At 46.0% G+C, this 24870-nt stretch overlaps 1 protein-coding gene across 1 annotated transcript in view; it reads right to left on the reverse strand.

Annotated features, from left to right (window-relative positions):
• The window catches only part of thsd7aa (thrombospondin, type I, domain containing 7Aa), a 70981-nt gene extending 46441 nt beyond the window's left edge, over nt 1-24540 (reverse strand). Inside the window, exon 1 of the mRNA XM_086177832.1 lies at nt 24007-24540. Within this exon, the coding sequence (XP_086033958.1) occupies nt 24007-24157 (151 nt within the window). The 5' untranslated portion in view covers nt 24158-24540. The remainder of the gene's footprint in view (nt 1-24006) is intronic.
• Between the last annotated feature and the right edge of the window lie 330 nt (nt 24541-24870).

A 24870-nucleotide genomic window follows, 5' to 3' on the forward strand; every position in this document is an offset into this window, starting at 1 on the left:
AAATACTGGAGCTGCTGGTGGGGAGATAAGCACCTTTTCATCCCAAGTGTTTTCACCAGGATTACAGTGTCCGCCCATGCACAGCACTTGCAAAACAAAATGAAAACAAATCTGGCATTGTTTTAGGACATTCATTGTTTGCTTGATTTTTGTGTGGCAAGTTAAGCATTTGCAATATTCCAGCTGTGAGCCAAAGTCACACAGGAGGCTGGACAAGTGGAGGGGATGTATTTCTCTACCCACAACAGCATGTACAGTTACCCCCCCCCCCAGAGAGAGCCAATCAAAAATATGCTCATCACCCAAACGACCACTGCGATTAATACAGGAACAAGTGAAAAAGTATAATTTTAAAACTTGTTTCAGCTTCAGCCAAAATCCCACCGTCCCGGCATACTCTCCCAAAAATTGTACAGGGGACTTAACATCGGAAATAGGAAGATTCTCAGTCATCCAGGTCCTAGTGAGTTGTTGTCAGGTCTCATTGTGGCAAACAGACGTGAAGACTTGAAGATGTTCCTGCTCTCATCCAGGAGGTTCTTCAGTTCCCACAGAGTGGAACGGGCTGATGGTGTGGTAGGTAAAAGGTTGCTGTCTTAAGACTCGAATGACCCTTGTCCTTCAGGTGGAAGTGGACTGACAAGTCCCGACCTGAAAAGGCGGTTCTCTTCCACTTGGGCCATCCGTGTGTGCTGAGGTTGTTTTGTCCTGCATTAGTTGTGAGACCCTTCACCGATTGAGTTGTGACTAATCCTGTTCCAGAAGGGTTGCTATAGTAACACATTGCTGACCCCTTCGACATAATGGAAGTGACATGATAGGTTCAGCTTTGAAGGGCGCTGCGTCCCTGTAATTACACCATTACAGACTCCTGCTACCGACCAGGAGATGACTCACTACCTAATGAAAAGGACATCGGTTTGTTTCCCCTCAAATGATAGAAACACACATACACACACACACATACGCACACACACACAAACACACACACACACACACACACACACACAAACACACACACACACTCCTCCTCCCATCCAATCAACTCTCGTTGCCACCCAATTCCCGCCCGTCCTGCGGTGCAGATGCTGGGAATTTCCTCTTTGTTCTTGACTTCATTAGCAGGAAGAAAAGACGCTGGAGGAAAGGGTTGCTATGAATAAGGAGGAGTTGAGTTTGGAACTCCACCTTCTCTCTTGCGTTCTTCGGGACCACTTTGACCGACGGCTGAAAGGTGATGGCCACTCAGCCACTGTCAAATAACAACTCGTCTACATGCTGCCGTCATTCACCTGTTCAGCAAAGTTAACCCTTGTTGCTTTGGTCTAGCGTTCATCCTTCTCCGTGACCTAACAAGAATTTTTACATGAAACACAGATGCCCTGTGACCGGGTGAATGTGCTTGAATGCTAACATGGACCTTCATCAAGCTAATTCTGCACCCTGGACCTCGAGAGTGCCGTCAATATTCGTACGGGACCGACTTCTATCTGGTGGTGTGTGATAAGATGTCATTGAGGAGCTCCGTGGTGAAAGGAAGGATGAAGAGCCATTATGGATGGGCCGTGACCTTATCAAGACAACCGAGGGCACAGATGTTCTGAGGCTGAAAAGCTTCACGGTGACAAAGAGCAGCCCTGGGGGAGGGAGGAATCGAATAGATGATAGCCAGGGTGACTCTTTTGCCAAATCTGCCCTGGAGGTGATGAAAACTACTCAACCAGGACCAGGTATTGGGGTGGCAAACATGATTTGATCAGGCTGTGTGACACAGACAAGCATCTTCCCCGAGGAAGAGGGGTAAACAGATGGCAGAAGAACAAGGTTGATGGCAGATGTTTTGTGGGGAGAAGTTTGGTGGCCCTTGGAAGCTGGAGTAACCAGCTTTGCAGCCACTAATCCACTTGTTCTGATCTGATTAGGAAACCGGACTGGCAAATTTAAGAATAACAATGGCGTCTAAGGACCGTGGACCTCCTGTCACTCTTCCCAGCCCCTCATTCTTCAATTTTGCATCAATTTTGCATCAATCATATGCAAAAAATGCCATCCTGTGATGCAGCCTCAGGGCTCAAATCTGCATACAGACAAAGCCTTCTCTCCATCCTCCGTATTCACAGTCTCTGGTAACTTGCAGATGCGTGACCGAATGGAGCAGTACCACCAGGAGTCACAGGGTTGCAGGGTTGCCCAGTATGCCTCAGTGCGACCAGCAAACGGAACAGCAAAGAAGAGGCCACTAAGTCATTGGTATGTCCAGTGAGAAAAATTCTCCGTCCTTCATGGACTTTAGCAACAGCTCCTCCTCCTGTTATTGTCTGAACTTGGAAGTGAGCTCTGCACTGACCTCTGGTGGAAGTATTGCTTAACAACCATGGCAAAGTAAAGTACATTTGGCGATGTTTCACAATGTTACAATTGTAAGTACTTGTTAAGGTTCGTAACATCAGCGCGAATGAGCGTCTCTTCAGAGAGGTGAAGAGACATTACTGGTCTCATCAGCAGTCCTCTGGCGGCCGTGAACAGGGTGAAACAGAGTCATATAAAGGAGGAACAAACAGCACCAAAAACCACATTAACAGTGACATTGTCATGGAAATGGGGCCAGCCCTCCACAAGAGTGGCCACACAAAAGGTAAAGTGGACAAGCCCAAGTGGTGCTTCTTGATTGGAAAGAAAGGGGACGCAGAAGCCGAAGTACATGAACGTAGAAATCTGGGACATCGGTTCTCACAAGAACATCATCGGCAATGATTGCATCTCAAAAAAATGTTTCAAATGGCTTCAAAGAAGATGATCAATTTCATTTACTTGTATTTCATCCATCTAATTGTAGCTCCTCTTCCTCCGGTGACCATCATGTCTCTTTCCAAGCATGACTCGCCCCATCCCCCAAGCCTTTCCCTCCCTGCTCCTATCTTTTGTCTCATCTCACCTCACTCCTGCTGACATTTGAAATAAAGAAATAAATAAAAGACCTGCCCACCCTTATCTCCCCAATCCTCCGCCTCCCCCGGCCAGCCTTTGTCCCTCAGCAGCCTGTAAAAATTTACATGTGTCTCTGGCCTTCGCTTTCCAATCTGCTCTTTGTCTGGGGTGTCGAGTGCAAGGCTTAAATGGGGTTTTATGACGTCTGAAATCACGGCTCCGGCCTTTATCAGCTGCGTAATTTCAATAAGGTGGTGCCAGCACACGCCAATCGCCAATCCCATGGTAGAAGTCCGTCATCTGCTCATACCCGGGACGTTTTCCTGAAATTCTCAGCAAACAAGATACTCTGCTCGTCAAAGCCACTTTATCATTATTCTCCCTGTGAGGTTTTGAGTCCCCAAATTGTATTTAAGACGTTTAGCAATTTTTTAATCCTGCTAATGTTAGCTCTGGCACCCGCTAGTGTGCTGAAACTCATTCAGCTGTTTCAATGGACCTTTTGAGATGCATTCGGAAAATCATCGCAGCTATATTGCATCTGGCATGTGTGTGTTCTGCACAATCATGAGCTTTTTTGTTCACAAAGCCACCCTGATAAACACCAGAGAGTACAACTCCACACCTGCGTTCATCTTAGCCGAATCCAAAAAAAAAGGGCAAAGGACAATTTCCCACAGCACGGAATATTTCAGCACACTTAGAAGTTTAAAGATCTGAAGACAACAGGCCCAAACTCAGACACTTGAGCAGCTTCACCAAGAGATTTGCATGATTTGTGCACACCGGACCGGGAATGGGGACCAGGAATGGGGACCAGGAATGGGGAACAATTCAATTTTTAATTATTTTTATTTATTTATTTATTTAAAAAAAAAATTTAATCTATTTTTCAATAATATGTCCTCAAAATTCAATAATTTCAAGGACCTGTTGGTGAATTGTTACAAAATCCCAGATTTGGTTGTATGTATGTTCCATTTGATCAGATGACAGATTACTGTATATTCTCCTAGCTGTGCTCAGAGAATGGAAAACAATGGAAACATTTCAATTAATACAGCAGAGTGAACAGCATAGTAGAGGTTGCAAGGTTTTAAATATAAATTCAGAATCAAAGTATCAGAAAAGACAGTAAAAAAAATACTGTGCATAAATGGAAAACTAGCAGCAAAGCGATCTGCCCATTCATAACACAATTCCGGTTAATTCAGGCCTTCCACTCTGGCCGATGTAGAAATCTCACCAATGACATGTGGTGAGGTTCATGGCTGGTGAGGCTCTGACTTTTACACAATCAAATCTACAAACATATGAACCCTATAGAGTAGCTTATTCACCAAATAAGCCATAGAGTCGCAAGAGCAATCCCTGGAATCACGAGGGCCCGCTACCATGAGGCAGGAGAACTGCTCGCGTTACTTAGTGGCTCTTGGCAGGCGTTTTAGGATCGCTCATCACAACAGACTAATAACACACATCCAGACAAATTGGAAAATTAGTTCACTGAACAAAAATGTTTAAACATTATAATAGTGACTGACAGAGAGACAGGTCCCGAGGATGAGGTTTGCCCGGGGCTCCTCAAAGCTCTGGATGCTGTAGTCCTGGCTGACAGACCTCTGCTGCAACGTGTGGATGTCGGGGACAGTGCCGCTGGACTGGCAGACCGGAGTTGTGATCCCCCCTTTTTAAAAAGGGGGTTCGGAGGGTGTGCTCAGACTACAGGGGGATCACACTCCTCAGCCTCGCTGGTAAGGTCTATTCAGCGATGCTGCAGAAGAGGGTCCGCCGGGTAGCAGTGTGGTTTTCGTCCTGGGCATGGGAATTTGCCCAGCTCATTCGACTGGGCAATCCTGTGGGGGGTGCACCGGGAGTGTGGGGTACCAAACCCTGTTCGGTCCCTGAATGATCCGTGTTGGAGCTTGGTCCGCATTGCCAACCGTATGTCGGACCCATTTCCATTGATAGATGGACTCCGCCAGGGCTGCCCTTTGTCCAAGACCATGGTGCTCAACCGGAAATGGGCGGAAGCCCACTCAGGGTCGGAGAAGAGGTCCTGCCCCAAGTGGAGGAGTTTAAGTATCTCGGGGTCTTGTTCAAGAGTGAAGGAAGGATGGAACGGGCGGGTCAACCTTCATCATCGGGCAGATCAACGGGCAGATCAGTGCGGCGTCTGCAGTGATGTGGACTCTGTTCGTTCTGTCGAGGTGCAGGGGGAGCTGAGCTTAAAGGCAAAGCTGTCAATTTACCAGTCCGTCTACGGCCCTACCCTCACCTATGGTCATGAGCTGTGGGTAGTGACCGAAAGAAAGAGATTGTGGATACAAGCGGCCAAAATGAGTTTCCTCCCCAGGGTAGAGCCGCTGCTCCTCCGCATAGAGGAGTCAGTTGACGGGGCTCGGGCATCTGGTTAGGATTCCACCTGGACACCTCCCAGGGGAGGTATTCCAGGCATGTCCACCTAGGAGGAAACCATAGGGAAGACCCAGGACACGGCTGGCCTGGGAACACCTTGGAGTCCCCCTTAGAGGAGCTGGACTGCTCCGGCTGCCCCAGAGGCCCGACTCTGGATAAGCAGGGGAAGATGGATGATGGATGGATCGATGGACACAAAGAGACAGCAATACAGTCTTAGTGTCGAGCTTGCCAACTGTCAGCCGTCATTGAGACTTTACAGTCTTGAGACTTCACAAAAAAAATGTAAAACTGGTGACGTTAAATGAAAAATACCTTTATAGTACAAATCACTGATAGATATAACCATTTAATTTTTTTCATTTGACATTTTTTTCTTTCCAAGATTGGCAAGTGAGGCATGTCTTCTCCTGCCTCCACTGACTGCACCTAAATGCCAGATGTGACAACAAATGGTGTTTTTGAGGGAACTATTCTTTGTCACAATCAACAGATGAGGACTTAACTGATTCAAAGATTCAAAGTGTTCAAACATGCTTCCCTTTACAATGACATTCTTGCTTTGCATCCAGATATGTACTGATAAATGAATAATAAACACATTTTCCCAGTGCAGGGAAATGTAAACAGTACATGATGATGGCGTTCATTCAGGTATCAACGAACATCAGAAAAATGATTTTCTTCTTTGCTCTGATAGAGTTAGCAACTTGATTAATTTTCTTTGCTTATATCTCCTTGTCAACACCGATAAATATAACCATTTAATTCTTTTTTTCTTTGACATTTTTTTCTAGAGGCACAGCCACTTCTGGCCTCCCCTGATTGCACATCACTGAATCCCACTGACCCTTCTTCCTGGAGAGCCTATTGTGGGTTGGTTCGGCCAAACCCATAGCTTCCTTTAACGGAAATCTAAGAGCCGATCGCGTTACTTTGATGAGGGGTAGCATGGAAGATGAAAGCATAGCAGGAATGAGCATTAACATGCAAATGTTAAGGATCACCACAAGGCTTCTTCAGCATGATTTTTTCATCCTCACGGAGACTCTTTGTGTTTGATAAGGTACAGCGTCTGCATCTCTATAGACACTTGAACATATTTATAGACATACACAAGCACTCATCTCCCCTGTGTATGACGGATGTGTGTGTGTGTGTGTGTGTGTGTGTGTGTGTGTGTGTGTGTGTGTGTGTGTGTGTGTGTGTGCGCGCGCGTGTGTGTGTGTGTGTGTGTGTATGTGTGTGTGTGTGTGTGTGTGTGTGTGTGTGTGTGTGTGTGTGTTAGGCTCTAAACTAAGTCAATACAGTCTGAGGTTTGGTTCCTTTGCACACATATTGTCATGGATTTACATAGGCACACCGTGAATTTTGTCATGTTCAATCGACCATTTTCCACGCCACTGTTCAAAAACAGATAGTTTCTAAATGGTAGCACGGGAAGGCTGAGATCATGTCCTGTTTGTGCCCGTCGCCCTACGATGGGGGCGGAGGCCTGATCCCACAGCTGAATTATTCATCCCTTGCCAGGAGCTGCAGTAGAAGACGTGTTTGGTATTGGCGGCACCGTTTATGGGATGGACATCTTCCAGACAAGAGAATCGCCGGGCTGCCGCGGTAACCGTTCCTCAACAGGATTTAACCGCTCTGTCGGTTCGGATGCAAGAGGAACAACAAGGTAAAGTGACTGAGGTTGACATGTTTGTGCTTTTCTTGTCAATTAAAGGGAAACAAGACGACGACCAGAACGGATGCGACAGAAATTCCTCCAAACCAGCAGGTTCCTACCCGAAGAAGCTCTGTGATGACACTTTCCGACAACGATGGGCTGTTCATCTGCATATCAGCAATGTAAGAAAACAATTACCGTAATTTTATTCACAAAATGACAGAGCACTGTGATTCACGGTTCCCAAGGCAGCTGTAAAGACATGCTTTCCGCAAGAATCATAGTGACATTCATAGAAAAAATGTCCGGAAGGTACACTCATACAATTTGCCTCCACTTTTGTATTGCAGTGGCATAGTTCCAAACAACAATGAAATATTCATCCTGCAGGCCAACTCGCAACCTTCTTCCCTCCCTCTCTCTCTCTGCCGCCACTCAAACTGAATTAGAGATCGATCCGAGAAAAAGGACATTTGGTGGGAACAGGGGATTTTGAAATCAAGGTCACGTTGGATTGTTTGCCGTCCCCACTGTGCATCATTAGCGCTGAAGGGCCGCCACTGTCGCCCTCCCAGAGCAGGGAATCCCTGAATGTTGGCCCACCCGACCCGAAGGCCGGTGTTGGGAGGGGTGCTTAGTGTGTCACCTTTAGCCACATATTGTGGGAGTATTTACAGATTTACAAAGCAGGAATGTGATTGTCAAGGGAAACACATTTAAACACTTTGAATCTTTGAATCAGTCAAGTCCTCATCTGTTGATGGTGACAAAGTATAGTTCCCTTAAAAACATTATTTGTTGCCACATCTGGCAGTGAGGTGCTGTCAGTGGATGCAAGAGTGGACGTGCCTCACTTGCCAATCTAGGAACGAAAAAAAAAGTTAAGTGAAAAAAAGGAATTAAACCGCTGACACATAAATTAAATTTGGAAATTAGCTATGAGCTATAATCTGGTACAAATATCTCTGCCCCTGTGCTTAATGTATTTGTACACTGTTCTAATAAACTTCTAAACAAACAAATGGTTATCTTTATCAGTGATTTGTACATAAGTATTTTTCATTTAACTTCACCAGTTTAGATTGTTTATATATTCAAAACGGCTGGATTTTCATATGTACTGTTCAAATACTGACGTTGATAGTACAATGACGGCTAAATGCTGACATGCTCTGCACGAAGACTGTATTGCTGTCTCTTTGTATGTTGCTATTACAATGCTTAAACACTTATGAACTAGAGTTCCAATTTGTCAACAGCTGTATGTGTGTTACTAGTTTCTCGTACTGAGTGGTCCTAAAACGGCTGCCCAAAGCCAATAAGTGAGGCATGCAGTTCTCCTGCCTCATGGTAGGGGGAGCTCCTGCTGCAGTGCCTCACCAGCCGTGAACCTGACCACACGTCACTGACGGGATGTGTATGCCGGCATACCGTAATTTTCCGGACTACTGAGCGCACCTGAATCTAAGCAGCACTGAATAAATCTATGTGTACATATATATAGGCCACACTTGTCTGTAAGCCCCAGTTGTGTCCACATTGTAACATGAGATATTTACACAGAAACCCTTTTTTTAACTTTTAATTTAATATATAACAGTAACATCCACAAATGCGTACCGGAATTGCTTTTTACCAAACAGTGCCTTTAACATGGCTGATGAAAAAGATTGATAATAAATAACACAATGAAAAGTCTAACCATCCATTTTCTATCCCTGCTTTGTCCTACTCCAGCTAATCGCTATCTTGGTCTTCCTCCTGCCCACTAATACCATTAAATTCGGCCTCTTCAGTGTCAGAATCGAATGACCTCAGAATTTCACAGTCATTTCATTGGTCTGATGTGACGAGGCTGAATGTTTTTGCTCCATGAAACTTGTTGGCCCAAAAAAATCCATAAATTAGCTGCGTTAGTGTTTTAGCCACGCTGTTAAAAGCGTGTGAAAAAATTAGCGGCTTATAGTCCAGAAATTGAGCCACAGATAGTGTCAGTGTGTGGACACCTGGACCAATACAAGGTCTGCATTGTGATGAAGGTGGTCTCTGAATGAAGGAGGTGATGATCAGTTGCAGGTGTTATTACTTGTGTGTGTGTGTGTGTGTGTGTGTGTGTGTGTGTGTGTGTGTGTGTGTGTGTGTGTGTGTGTGTGTGTGTGTGTGTGTGTGTGTGTCTTCATGACATCCTGGTAGGTGCAAACACCAACAAACCGCGAGATGCCTCCACGACAGTACTTTTATGCACCCAACCTTTTCTCTACTGCTGCTCAGCAAAGCTCCCGAGCAGGTGCCTGGAGGAGCAAGCCCCTCGGCAGACGCCGACGCAAAGGCTGCAGGTCCAAACCACCTCCATGTGTTCATTAGCAGTCCAGCAACAAGAGGAATAGGGATTTTCATGTTTCTCTGCTAGCATTGCCCTAAAGTCAAGACATCCCCCGGATCTTCCACAATCCCCGATCCAATCTGATCTCATAGCACAGCTTTAACAAGATCTGCACCAATGAACTCTCCTGGACATTCGGCTCACCAACCTTAGGATGGCCTCCCACGATCTCAACAATCCCTTTATCCTTCTACTCAAACTGCATTAGGGGTCTAGCATCTATGTATGGAGCGTAAGATGTCGGCTAAAAGTGACTGGTCTTCTAAAGGGAATTTAAAAATATTGGCATTGGAGTTCATTGCTAATTTTCGGCCAGCGTTACGCATAGATTTAGCTAATCGCTCCTCCATCCCTGCTGCTCATTGGAGAATTGATCTTCAACCAAGAAACAATGGGTTCCTCTCCAGATGCTGCACTGGAAGAAGTCAATATATATCAGTCCGCTGGGTGGTGTCCTTGAAAAGGTTGGCGGCAGCAACCCTGGATCAGAGGGACATTGCAAGCTAGGTTATGTCAAGCATAATGCATAACATCTGTTAGCCAAAAAGCAACATATTTAAAAAAATGTCTTCCTGGAGTCATCCAATGTTTTGTATCCAGAACATCAGCCAGAGGCAGACAAAGAATGAGCTCTCCATGGTGCTGATTCCACCAGGTCACCGGAGCGGCAGCAGGATACGCAGCTGCCATTTCAATATATTTTATGGGCTTTGAGGGGCTTGAAGCTGGTGGACCATGCAGGTCCAGTCTGCAGAACCTTTCAGACCACAAGGGAATTCCATTTTTTTTTTCAGAAGAAAAAAATAACTGTCTGAAGACAAATGGGCATAAAAATAAAACCCTTCCTGAAGGTACCCACAATAACCAGGCTATTGGCTTTTGATCCACAAAAGAGCTTTTTTTTTTGCTAGCAGGTCCTGCAGAGTTTAGCCATAGCACATATTCTGTGGTATGTGGGGCGCGGGGTAATCATGCTGGGAATACTGTGATCAGTAAAGCCTTCCACCTGACCTCCTCCCTGTGCATCATCACAGGGCTGATGCTCTGCAGAGACTGCCCGTGCAGAATAAAACCTGATTTTTGCAAGTGCGGAGTGGAACCATGGACGCCCATGTGGGGGTGTAATGAATGTCCCTCTTCCCACTAACTAGCAATGCGGAAATATTTGAAGAGGGATGGAAATGGACCTAATACAGTGTCAGTGGCGGTCATCTTCGTGCCTGAGAACTAACTGCAAGAGGTCATTGTGAGGTTCTCTACGTTCCGGGAGGGGGTGGGCTTCATGGACAGTGATTGTTAGTGGAATGAAGAGCCTGGAAGGACCCTGACCTGATGGATTGTGAAAGCCTGAGCTGAAAATGGCTGTGATTCATAATAGATGGCTGTGTATTTAAAAGAATATGCCTATTACTGAAGATATGGACCTGTTCTTTGTGTGGATTGGACAGCCTGGTCGACTCCTCTTCATCAGTCCACATACAGCTCTGTGCATTAATATTGCATGAAACTGCATGCTAATTAGAATGTATTAATACACAATAACCAGCATGTCGTATTTGAAGCTGTTTTGAGCTTTTGGGATCCTCATCTTCTTCGCAGGTGATGTGATGGGGTTGATTTGTGATTTCGGCGGCGTAGACGCTCACACACAAAGACTCAATATTGAGCTCATCAACACGCCCTCTAACTATGCACCCGTCAACACCACCCACCCCCAGCACACACACACACACACATACACACACAGACACATAGCGTTCACACTCCCCACGCAGCCCCACTGAAATGCTGGTGAACACCATCTGCTCTGTTTAGTCCAATTATCCCGAGAGGGAGGAGCACCAGCCGAGGCAGGGTGTCACTCATTTATTTTCCACCCTCCCATTCATTTGGTTCTTCTGGTCCAGATCATCTCCAGCCCTCCTCTGAGCCCTTCCAGCTTTTCAATGTGACACAAAACCCAGATGTTTTCAGAAGATGCCAGCCTGAAAGGTGTTTTTTTTTTATCTTCAATGACATGTTTGTTTTTTTTCTGCAGAAAGCAGAACATGGATTGTTCGTTCACATTAAAAACAGTTTTATATTCACAGTTTATACATCTGTGGTTCTTCTTCTTCTTCTTCTTCTTCATCTTCTTCTTCTTCTTCTTCTTCTTCTTCTTCTTCTTCTTCTTCTTCTCCTCCTCCTCCTCCTCTGGGGTCTCCACAGCCAAACATCTGCCTCCATCCAAGCTTCTTTTAGATCTTCTCACAGACCAACTAACCTCCACTTTGGTCTTCATCTAGACCTCCAACCTTAGCATCCTTCCACCCAGATCTTCTCCAGCCCTCTTCAGTCCATGTCCAAGCCATCTCAGTGTGACTCTACCTCAAGGACACCTTGCACGTGCTGCCCCTCTGATGAACTCCTTCTTGATCCTCTCCATCCTCCTCACTCCCAAAGAGGAACCTCCAAATCGTCACCTCTGCCTCCTGTCTTCTCAGTGTCTCCAATCCAAACACCATGGACGCTCCATCTCCATTGGTTACAACCTGCTTGTTTCTCCACCCCTCCATTGCTCTGGACCTCCAGCTTCTTTATCTCCACCCCCTGTACCTTGACTGTTCCACATGAGTCCCTCTCATTCCCAAACATATTGCTGTGGCTAATCTTCATTCGCCTTTCCAGAGCATTCCTCCACCTCTTTAGACGGTCCTCCACTCACCCCCTCCCACATCATCTGCAAACATCATCAAAGTCCACAGAGATTCCTGCCTGTACATCACCACAGCAAAGGACAAGATTCTCTGAGACGATCTCTGATGCACCTCCAACTCCAGCTGGAGCTCCTCACAGCTCCCATCCATTTGCTTAACCTCCGGAACAAACTTCTCTACCTCTCCAGACCCTCTCACAAAACTAAAACTTGAAGTGTTCCTTCAAATGTTTCCATTGGGCGAGAAGCTGCCAATGCAATTTTCACCTTCTTATTCCCATTTTCTGAACCTTGAGGAACCCCATGCAGACTCCACACAGGAAGGCCTGCTGTGGGAATCCAAGCAGGGACCTCCTAGCTGAGAGGCAGGGATACCAACCACCGCAGCGCCCTCATCGAAAACATCTTCACTCCAGAAGAGAAGCCATCCTTTGGTCCTTCCATCAGACAATAAGCCCGCATCAGCCTGCTCTCTCAAACCTTCTACTGTGTCGTATGTAGCTCGGTGGTAGAGCGCATGCTTCGCATATATGAGGTATTGAATTCAATCCCTGGCATCTCCACCGTAAGGCCCTTTGGATAAAGTGTCTGCCAAATGACTGTAATGTAAGGCTGCCTTCTACGAACACACACATAGTGTCATCTTCAGTACCTCACCTGTATCTTTGTCCTCCTCTGGTAAATATTCCACTTGAATGTTTTAACTTGAGAGTGTCCAGGATGTGTTTGCATGATTCCATTTTAGAAAAGCCCAACTTTCACTCAAATTACAAATGAAAGTAACAAAAAATCAGCTTCAGGAAGATGTCTATTTGCAGGATTTGAAAAGAAATCAAGCAAAAGCCAAAGATATTTATTAGAAGTTTACCCAAACATTCACCTCAATGCACTGCAGCTACTGGCCTTTTGTGCATAGAATTAACACACACACATAGGGGATCCCACATACTGGGTTGTCCTTGCAGAAGGCTCATCACATCGCCACCAGCGATACCAGAAAGGGTGGAACATGTCTGCCATGACATTTTGTTTTGGGAAGATGGTTTTCCTTGTACAAGGCTGGACACGCTTGTGAAGGTGTGTGTTTTTAAAACAGGAATAGAGCTAGCGCGCATTTGTATCCAAGCGTGCAGAGCATTGGATTGTGTATAAGTCCCACACACACACAGTGAGAAGGAGAAGGCGGAACAGGAAAACAGGTTAGAACGGCATCCAGTCAGAGTTAAATCCTCCCAGCCAGCGTCTCCTGAATAGGCTGCCAATTTGTCTTTGATTCACTCTCCGGCCCGTGAAGCCGCTGCTCTTCTCCTTAAATCCCCAAACAGCCCCCAGCAACACTTTTCCAAAGCAACATTTAACCAATGATAATCCAGCCCAGTGTGTTTACATCAGCAGAGAGGCGATGCTCCATTGCTTGCTCCCTCCAACACCATGAAAACCAGCGAGATCCAACCGAAGAGCGAGGGTGTAGCCAACATGGAGGATGTAAATAGCTAATGGGTGTATTTGTTAATCAATGTAAAATGGCTCAAGTTACAAATAATGAGGGGGGGGGGGGGGGTTGCAAGAAAATTCGTAGTAATCAGCAAGAAATTTGCAAAATTATGCAAAATGAATGCGCTCAAAAAAAAATCTCAACAAACTATCTGACCTCCAAATCAAAATGAAAAATCAACTTCAAGCCTGAAGGGAGTAGGGAATCTAAATCTGTAGGAATTGGGGTGACATTCCTTGCAGGAAATTAAACAATGCAATAATAAACACATTTCCACAATTACAATTTTTTAAAATAAAAATATGTATAAATAAACACAGTATATAAGATAAGATAAACTTTTATTGATCCTCACCGGGGAAATTCGTTTGTCACTGCAGTGTAACAGTTATAAGTTTTACAAATATGAATATAAATCAGGAGACATTTAGAAAAACCAAAAGACATCCAAAAACAAATAGACAGAAGAGAGAACAACATCAGGTAACAAAATCAAGAATGAGAATGGGCAACAGAAAGGAAAAAAAGGCAGTAAGGATGAAAATAGACAACCAAAACTAAAGACAACATAAACAGAGTGGCAGTAGCAATGACAAGAACAAAATAAATAAATAAAAATAGGCAGGATGCGAGTGGGCTGAGACCTGCAAATGTAAACAAGCCAGCAGTTATGGCATGACACGTGAATGAATGAGTGAGGTAATGAATGGGGTGAAGTAGCGAGGTTGTGGAATATATATATATGTGTAAGAGACATTAAATTAAAACGTACAATAATTAATTAGCCTTGACATCAGCAATGTGTTACTGAGTATTACTGAAAGTGTAGCACCACATCAGCCGGTTCTCCAGAGAGCTGCTCCTGGTCATAACGCTGGTGTTTAAGTGTATCTCTGCGATGCCCATTAAGTTATTAGCGTCTCTTAACTCCAATCAAACGGCCATTGGATCCTCATTACATGCGTGTGGCTCACACTGCGGTGGAAGATCTGCCTCCATACGAGGAAGAAACAGCCCGTTCCAGATACAACCCGTTCAAAACTCATCCTCTTTTTTTGCTGTCAGAGCTCTGATTGGCCGGGCATCCTCTGGGTCACCTCGGTTTACAACATGCACACGGTGAGTGTGTGTGTGGTGTGTGTTTGTGTGCGTGTGTGTGTGTGTGTGTTTGTGTGTGTGTGTGTGTGGGTGTGTGTGCGCTCCTCACACGCAGATGAATAATGTATTAGTCCAATGCAATGAATGTAACAAGGATAAGACACTTCTCCCTCATGAAGCGGAACGTGTTGCAGCTGGATGGCGTCTGGAGCACGGCCAAACTACAAGGAAGAGAAATAAGACGCACAGGCCATCACTCAGCTGGTTGAGCAGCAGAGATGAAGACGAAGCAAAGGAGAAGGTTTGTGAGAAAGGAGGCTTCCATCCGCTCGTCACGTAGAAACATAGAAGCATTAGCTCGCTCATTCACGCATCCAATTTCTGCTGGCCTTCTGCACCTCTTTAACGGTGAAGGAGTTCAGTTATTTAAGATCCTGAGGTTCTCCTCTAAAACTGATGAGATCATCAGGTAATGTCGCCAACAACAGTACCTGTTCAGGAAGCTGAGGTTAGCAGCCCAATCCTAACCACGTTCTATCTCTGTGAACGTGAGGACTTTCTCCTTCACCTACTGGTTCCACTCCATCACCCAACACCACAGGAACCGCCTGGAGCACAACACCTTGGTCTGCTCCTTTAACATACCTCTCTCCTGCTTCCAGGACAGTCTAATCCTAAAAACAGCCAGAGAGATCCTCGCAGACCTTAAACCTAACCTTCCAGTGGTTCCTCTCAGGTCCACCTGCAAAACCCAGAGGAGAAAAGCAACCTTCATCCAACTCCTTAATTCCTGCAACCCTGCAAAACCCTTGACCCCGCCTCTCACGATATATATATCCTATAAATAAAGAGCAGAGCCTCTTACCAATGATACTTCTTCTTCTGGCTTTTCCCTTCAGGGGTCTCCACAGGGAATCCACCTTCTCCATCTAACCCAGTGGTTCTTAACCTGGGTTTGATCGAACCCCAGGGGTTCGGTGAGTCAGTCTCAGGGGTTCGGCGGAGGTCAAGACACACATTGGTGATGACATCACTGGCTGCAGGTGATCACGCAACATAGCTTGGCCTATCCGTGCTGCAGGGATTTTGGCGCGCTCAGTTGTAGTAACTTATGACTGTCGTGATGGTACGTCATGTGATTTCTTTCTTAATATTTTAATCCCTTCATACTAATTATGTCGGGCAAAAAAAGAAAGCGGTCGGAAGAATACATACAATACGGATTCACATGTATGACGGAACGTGATTGGAATCGATGTCCTAACTGCATGATTTGCAAAGACAAGATGAGCAGTTCTAGTCCAGCACCAGCAAAACTAAGGGAAGGCTTCCTTCAGCTGCATGGAGATGGGAACTACAAGAACATAGCGCTTGCTGAATTCAAGGTGAAGGGAGCCAGATTCGATGAAAAGGCTACTCTGCCCGTTCTTTGTACCCATCAACGAAACGATACTCGATCCAATAAAGAAGGGTTCGGTGAATGCGTATGTAAAACAGGTGGGGTTCAGTACCTCCAACAAGGTTAAGAACCACTGATCTAACCCAAATCTCTGTATCCTCCTTTCTCACATCCACTAACTTCATATCCTCTCTCACTACGTCCATAAATCTTCTCTTTGGTTTTCCTCTAGACTTCCAATTCCGGCATCCGTCGACTAATATATTCACTATCCTTCTCTGTACATGACCGAACCATTTTTGTCTCCAAAACATCTAACGTGCTGTTCCTCTGATGGATTCATTCCTGGTCTTATCCATCCTGGTCAGTCCCAAAGAGGACCTCAACATCCTCATCTTGGTGATCTCCAGCTCTGCCTCCTGCCTTTTCGTCATTGTTACAGTTTGTAGACCATACACCATCGCTGGTCTTACCACTGTCTCCCCTATCTTTCCTTTCATTCTGGCTGACAGTCTTCTATCTCATAGTACCCCTGACACTTTTCTCCAAAAAAACTGCTTGAACCAGTTTTTTTTACCTAGTCTCTGCCAATAGAACAATGTGCACAATTCTGTGCAGTAATTAATTATACTTTATTTTTATAATTTGATGCTGTTACCCCAATTGCACCTCGGGCTAAATAAAGCTTATTGTGATTCTTAAGACAGTGAGCAGAAGAAACCCTCCAGAAGTTCATTTAGTATTTGAGAGGGAAAAAAAAGGAAAGGTTTTGAGTCCAAAAATGTAGAAATGGCCCGGGGAGGAGCAAAAGCTAGTTCTTGATACTATAACACCTGGTGTGTATGTGTGTGCATTAAAGACATATCATCGAGCTGAGCTCCTTTAGCCTCTTATGGAGTCTTGGAGGATTTGCCCCATTAGCCCCAACAACATTACAGCTATAGATGCAGCAAGTGTGAAGGCTCACGTAACTCTGACTCGCCCTTTCATTTTACCAGCATTCATGGTCACCAACCGAGACGTTCTGAACGTTCACACTGATGGCGGAGGTGCTGCTAGAATTGTGTTTGCGGTCATGTGTTGGTTTGGACCAGAGGGAGACCATCTGTGGAGCAAATGAGCCCGATTTTATCTTCTGATGAAGATACAAACTGTATTTGAAATTAATTATACATGAGTGGCTAGAGCTTCCTCCTCACAGACAGTTGCTGGTTCGATTCCAACAGGGGGAGTTTCTTTGTGGAGTCTCCACGTGTCTACACAAGGTTCCTCAGGGATCCTCCCACATGCAGGAGGTTCATTGGATACGCTGAGCTGTCCAGACATGTGAATAGTTGGATGTGTCGCTGTGATGGTGCGGTCCAGGATGAGCCCCGCCTCTCGATTTTGTCTGTTACTTTTTGAATTATTTGCGGATGTAAGTGTCAAAAGTAGAATCTTGAGGCGGGCTCGGAAGGCGTTGGTGTTCACCTGGAGAGAAGATCTAACAACTCCACCCTAGGATGCCCCATCAGATCAGTCGGGTGATTCCAAAAGAAACAGTAAGAGCAAAGTGTGGATAAGGATCATCTTAGAAGGCCACACGGTGACATGTTTCCCGGGAAACTTGGGTCGTCCTGGCAGGTGAAAGCTGCACTAATGGGAGCTGACATGAAGAGGAAGAAATAGGTTGATGAAAAGCCCTTAATGCTTCTTAGGCCAATCCTCCGGCACGTTTGCCAGAGCTGACGGAGCCGCACGGGGGAGAATCCAGCCTCTGCCCTTAGCTTTGGGTGGATCGATCACACCACTGATCCCGTCTCCATCTTGGCTCATCTAATGTTTAATGAGCAGGGCGTGGAACCAAGATGGTGGCACGTTCACTAAACTCTCTGGTAGCATCAAGATGGAGAACATTAGGGGGCAGAAGCCCCCTGCTGCTCGTTGCCATGGTGATGCATACGTGCACAACCTTAAAAGCGATCACCATCCACAGTTTAAAAACCAACATGGCAACCACCTGCACGGCGGCCGTACCTCCACGGAGCTTCAGAGCATCGGCTTCTACGAACAGCTGGTCTGCAGGCCACCTGCAAGAGGAGATTACAGATGCCTACTGGGGCCTGAAGGTTAGCTAGACCGGTGGGCCATGCACGTTCAAAACCATCTACAGCACATGTCAAACTTGTGGCCCGCCACATCATTTTATGTGGCCCACAAGAACATCTTTAAGAGGTCTGATTGTCTTAAAATAGATAAGTCAAACATGTATTGACCATTAACTAACCATCACTGACCATAACTATTTCATTGCAGCAAATACACATCATTGCAATTTTCAACAAGTTGAACAGAGAAATTGATACACATGGAAGGCTGTTTGAAGAAAGATTGGAAGACAAATACATGTTTGTGCTTCTAGGAGAAAAAGCAGTATGTCTTTTGAGTTATGAGGCAGTGTCAGTTGTCTAAGAGTCCGATCCAAGTTGGCATTTTGACTCCTAACACAGAGCTAAGTATGCTAAATTTAGCTTTCCAGAAAAACAAATTGTCCAAGAATTAAGCCAAAATGTTACATGCATAGATACAATGCAAATGCGTGAGACATTTTGGATTTGAATGAGTAATAAATTCAGAGTTATTTAACATTACATTGATACTGTTATACGTGGCCCTTTGAGGGCAACCAATATGCTGATGTGGTCCTCAGTGAAAATTTGTTTGACACACCTGATCTACAGGTTTGAGATCATGAAAATTGACCCTTCATGGTCTTCTCCCCCTGTCCACATAGTCCCTGGAGATAATCCTGACATTCAACTCAGCCTTTTTGCCGGTTGCACACGGAGCAACCATTCACACACACACACACACGAAGGGTCGCTGGAGAACCCTGGCAGGCAAAAAGAGAACATACACTCTGCCGACAGGGGGGCTGACCCCAGCTATCCAATCACTCAGCCTCATCAGGTTCACTGGCGCATGCGCGCACACCTCCCCCACTGTCAAGCCTGGCACCAGGAGTAATGAGGCGATCCTGACTTATAAGCAAAGGCACAAAGGCACACTCTGCAAGGTATTATTTGTGACTGAGAAACGGGAAAACTGTGTGTGTGTGTCTGTGTGTGTGTGTGTGTGTGTGTGTGTGTGTGTGTGTGTGTGTGTGTGTGTGTGTGTGTGTGTGTGTGTGTGAGATGATTGTCGTGTATCCTGCTGGTTTGAATTTCTACACCGGCTTTGTTGTACCTGCTGATGTGAGGAGAACATGTTAGCAGGGATTATTGGAGGCAGCAGACTGCACATGCAAACTGAGGTGTGTGTGTGTTTGCACCTGGGGCTACCAATTACACATTATTTAACAGCTGGATGCAGCCCTCCGTGAATCCAGGAGTCGTGTCGCAGCAGTCATTCTTCCAGCTGCAAACCTTCTGAACATTCGATGGCTAGGAGGTGTCCTGGTCATCGAATGTTCACCACCAGCGGCCATGCACAAGGAAAAGCAACCCAACCCCTGATGTTTACGTTCCACCTGGAGCCAGCATCTACGTCTCAGACGTTTTGGCCGTTGCGTAATGTCAGCAGTCATGTGACCACATTGTTGGCTTCACCTACGAAGCCTGAAGATCTGTTTCCACTCATGGATGGTTGTTCACCACTGTCCCTCTGACCCTCTCCATTCAAGAGGAACCTTCACATCTACATCTCTGCTTACTGTCCTCTCCTCAGTGTCTCCAGACACCACAGCTGCCCTCCCCTCAATATTCTCCACCTCTCCTTTCATTCTGGCTGTCACCAGCTGTCCTCCACCCTCTCAATCACTCGTGACCCTGTGTACTTAAACTCCTCCACCTTCTCCATCTCTACTACCTGTCACCTCAGTGTGACCCTTCAGCCCTCTCCGTCGCACACACAGAAGCATCTATCTTCCTTTCTAGATGTTCCTCCACCTGCTCCAAACCTCTAGTGTCATCTGCAAACATCAACAACAGCCCCCCTCGATTATCTGCTATAGAACATGCAGCTATTTCCACACGGGGATGCATCTCAGTGCTTTCCCCAGATCCAGCATCTTCTTCGCACAGAGATGGATGCCTTAATGCAAAGCGTAAGCTCGCCAGCAGATCAGCAGGATCTGCACCTGGAGGCGCTGCTGAGCTGCAACAAGGTGAGATCTCAGCAGAAGTGCAGCTGAAATGGGAGCACAGACCACTTTAGACCTTTGCCAAGACATTTGATTTATAGATTTCAGGTTAAAAAGAAAATCCTCATTTTATTTCAGCTCAGTTTCGTTGTTGGAACAAGAGCCTTGAGGACAAGTTGTCCTCTCCCCTCTGATGGTACTGGCTTGATTTATAAATAAATTAGGAACTGTAATAAAAGCTACTTTTTTAAGTCAGCGAGCTGAAAGGGACCCAAATAAAATTCCCAGTAAAGGAATAATAAAGCAATGCATTTCCTGATTATGGTTAACACCTATGGAAACCACAAATAACCCTGTGATCGACTGGATTTGTACGCAGAGAGGACATTTTTTTTGTTTAGAAAACAGCTTGATTTATATTCCAACCCCGAATCATGAGACCGAATCCAAATCGAGTTGCCGTCTAGGTACTGAAAGAAGAGACGGATCAATACGGACCTACTCACTCAGCGGCCGGGATTGGGTGGAGTTCACATTCAGCTAGCAGTGAAAGCACACGAGGACCTCCTCAGACAGGTTTGTCTACTCCAGCAGAATTGTCAAAAAGGACAGGTGTGAAGGCCTTTGGACTTATCAGCACTAAAGGCTACAACCCCAGGCTTGGTGCTTTATGCCGGCCCCAATCGCTGTTGATCGGCTCCTTGTGTGTCTGATCAGGTCTGTGGAACGAGCGAGGCGGGCAGAGCAATTGGAGTTACTGCCAGGTTAGATAATCTGTTATGGAACAGGCCTCTGATATTGACTTCCTGTTTCACATATCCTGCTATTAATCCGATCAGGATTCCCATCCTAGTTAATCTGTGCATACATGTATTTTTATGAAGTATTTCACACAGCTTTAGTCCCTCTCTGTATGCAAATATGGCCTTTTCCCTTTGTTCACATTGATAGCAGCAACTTTTCTGGTGTGATAAACTAATTTTAATTCTCCTTTTTTGACAGTGTATGCATTAACAGTTGCACTATTTTTATCAGACATGAAAATCACAGAGCTCAAAGCGATGCTTTCCACCCAACCGGGCGTCGCCAAAGGTGTTATCCGCATTTTCTCCGACACTATGGATTTTGCTATCATTAGTAAAAGTCCTGGCAGACCTTAGCACGCTGGCACCTAGCAGAAAATCATCTGATGATTGCAGATGTTGAGTTAAGCTACGCTCCCTCACAGCTAAGAAGCTAAATGAAGTCGCATTCAGCCATGGTGGCTCAAAAAATGTAGCGTCGGAAGTGGCTAAATTGAGTACGTGACAGTTTGTCCGCTTTATTTCACCCCCTGCCCTCAACCGCCGCGCCCTTGCTGCTCCCCTCCTCTCGGCACCGTCAGTAAGGTTGCTCGGGGCGGACGGGGAGGGCACGGCTGGGGTATTGTGTGAGGCGGTGGGGGGGTGAAGAACATTTGGGGGCGAACAAAGAGTGCAGCCATGTGACCAGAGGAAGAGCCTCTTCTGTCCATTGTGCGCCGCATGGACTCAGCATCTGATCCCGAACACTGACCACACGAGGACAATACAGGGAGACTTTGTTGTGCATATCAGCGTGCAAGAGTGTGTGATTTATGTTGGCGTAAACAACTTCCATTCATTGGCCCTTTATGGAGCTGAGGATCTGCCCAGATGATTAGCATTGGTCATTTCTACCATGTTGTTTAGCCAAAAGAGCCTGACTGCTAGCAATGATGGCTGGAGGTTAGCTTTGAGCGGCGCAAGAAGTAGCAATGACAGTTTCAACTAAAACATCGGATTAAATGCAAATGATCAGTCAGATTTCATTGTCAGTTGTTTAGAGATGAAGGTCTTCATCTAGCGGTGGGAGATCTGTGAAGGAAGCGATGCATTGTCAGAATAAAAACCCAATAGTGATGCACGAAGAACGAAAAGTGGAGGAGTTCGTGGCAGATGTGTCCACCACACCTTTTGTTTTGTCCGAACCACCAGCTGTTCCAGGGATAGCAGTAATCCTTTAGTCATTCATTTGTCATCTGGTGGTGGACTTCACCGTGGACCACAGAAACACACATGGCGGCATACAACACTTCCCATTCACACATCTGGACAATGCAGGGACTCCATTGAACCTCCTGCATTCGTTTGGACTTTGCGAGGAACCTAGAGAACCCTAAGGAACACCACATAGACACATGAAGACTTCATACATAACCAGGGACCTTCTGGCTGTGATAAGGAAACACCAACCACTTTAAAAGGGACGTAAATTGAAACCATCCTTTCTTCTGCAGAGACAACCCCCGACCACCTCAAAGTTCCAAAACAGGCATCTTACCATTGCTAACAAATATGACACCAACAGAACACATGAATTTTGCCCCTTGGAGACCAAAGAGCCTCCCGCCAAAGCCTTGACCTCTAGTGACCCAGCAGCTCAGAGCACTTCCAAGACTTTAAGTAAAGGAGATGAAGTTAAGATAGATGGAGATGAGAATTTATCAATTAATCCATTAGCGACTAAACATAGATACCCTGGCGAACCAGCTGGAAATGGGAGGGAAAATCTACCCCACACCTGCCCATCTGCTGGGAGTGAAGACATCGCCTCACTGCCCGCCAAAGATGAAACCCCGCTTCCAGATTCCACTGCACCGCCGCAAAAAACGTGCATATGCAGGTATTGTCAACGGTTACAGGATGGTTTTGTTCCTGCTTGCACCAATGGGAACCTAAGGACCCACTGGCAGAAAAACAGCAGCTACACGTTTGTTGTTTTAAACAACAAACACAAACATGCCCCCAGTTGATGGCCAACTGAGGGTCGCAAACAATAAACAGTGGTTTCTACACCAGTAGGATCCAGCTGTTAAGCAGCCGGAGGGTCCTTGCCGAACCGCAAACCTCTCATTTTCACATCTGAGCCGAGAGCTACTAACTAGACAGTCTGCGGAATCCAGCACATCTCATCTAAGGAAGCATTGGACGCTTCATACTTTTTCATGAGGGAGGACATCCACTGGTCACAGTATTTTGAAGGGAAACGCAAACGGTGGTGTTAGGACGGTCCAGAGGCACTGAGGAGAGGCATGGGATGTGAACACATGTCCGCACCGTATCTGGGTTAACTTTGCCTGGCCAATCTGTTCGGGTCTCTCACCCTTAATCCCCTCCCCGGCACAGCGGGATTTCCATTCCTTTACACCGGCGGGAAAAGCTGCAGATTGTAAACAACGACAACATATCGAAGGAGGAGGACTCTCTACCGAGAGCCCTGACCTATATTCCATATCTTTGATGCGGTAGTGCGAGCGAGCCGCTCCAGTCAGGGGGGGGCTGATTTGATTTGATTTGATCAATTCCAACCATGCTCCTTCAGAAGCGGCGGGAATTAATTTCACCTATTTTCTCATACACTTTGGAGGATTCCAGGCAGACGTTGAGCTCAGCAGAGGATTAATCTATACAAATCAGATCATTTCAAAAAAACACTACGACAATGACTCCACGGCTGGGATGGGAACCATCGATTAGCCTCCTCCGGCGTATTGATCAGGTGAACAGATGAGGCCATGCTGAAAGAGAGCATTGATCCTCCGGCGCTCCTGTCCCAGAAGGTCAGGGGAATCCATTCCCCGCCCACAAACCCCCCGTCCTGTCCCCTCCCCACCTCCTGGACCGTTTCTTAGTAGTATCGTGGCCATCTGACCATGTGCATGCAGCAGATGATGGCACCACCCAAAAAGAAAAATGAAACACTTTGGGCTCCAAGGAAGGCGGTGGAGGCGGGGGTTCGTACCTGTCTGCCAGACGTACAGGGGCTTTATCTCCATTGCGATCTGCGCATCAAGCTCCCACAACGAGAGAAAGAGTAGCGATAACCTCCAGAGGGACAGCAGCGACGCTTTCCAAAATCCCGGCGTCCCCGTGGCTCCGGCATCCAGCCCCATGGCTGCTGCACAACATTCACTCCAATAGCCAATGCCGAGGAGGGTAGGGGGAAAGGGAAAAAAAGAAGAAGAAGAAGAAGAAGAAGAAGAAGAAGAAGAAGAAGAAGAAGAAGAAGAAGAAGAAGAAGAAGAAGAAGAAGAAGAAGACGCGAGGTGGAGGGGGGAAATGGAGAGAGTGTGCTCTGCTGCGCTATTGTCCACAACAGTGATGTCCAAGAAGTAATCCCAGGCAAACAGTGCCGAGATCTCCTCTCCTCTCTCTCCCTTTCGCTCTGTCTCTCTCTCTCTCTCTTCCCTCTTTCTCTTTAAGCCGTTTAGTGAGAACCAGGTTTGGCAGCAATAAGACGAGGAACAATAGATCCCCGGTCCAGCCTCCTGCTGCTGCTGCTATTCGTAGGATTGATGCAGCAACCCCCTCCGCGTTCTCTCTTCTCTCAGTCCCACCCTCTTTCCTCTCCCCCTCCTTCGCTTTCACACTTTTCAAAAGCGCCAAGTGACGCTATTCTGTTTATGGCACTGAAAAGTGTGGAGGTGAGCATACGACAGGCAAAAAGGAACTGCAGTTCTTGCTATGGAACTGACCACATAGATTATTAAAAAACTATTACAAACGTCAACATAATTATCATTATCATTATCATTATCATTATCATTATCATCATCATTATCATTATCATTATGATTATTATTTTGAATTATAATAAAATCAATAT

The sequence above is a fragment of the Fistularia commersonii genome, chromosome 30, assembly GCF_037954325.1.
Source record: "Fistularia commersonii isolate RoL2024-O1a breed Wild chromosome 30, RoL_Fcom_v1.0, whole genome shotgun sequence".
In the NCBI taxonomy this organism is placed as follows: domain Eukaryota; kingdom Metazoa; phylum Chordata; class Actinopteri; order Syngnathiformes; family Fistulariidae; genus Fistularia; species Fistularia commersonii.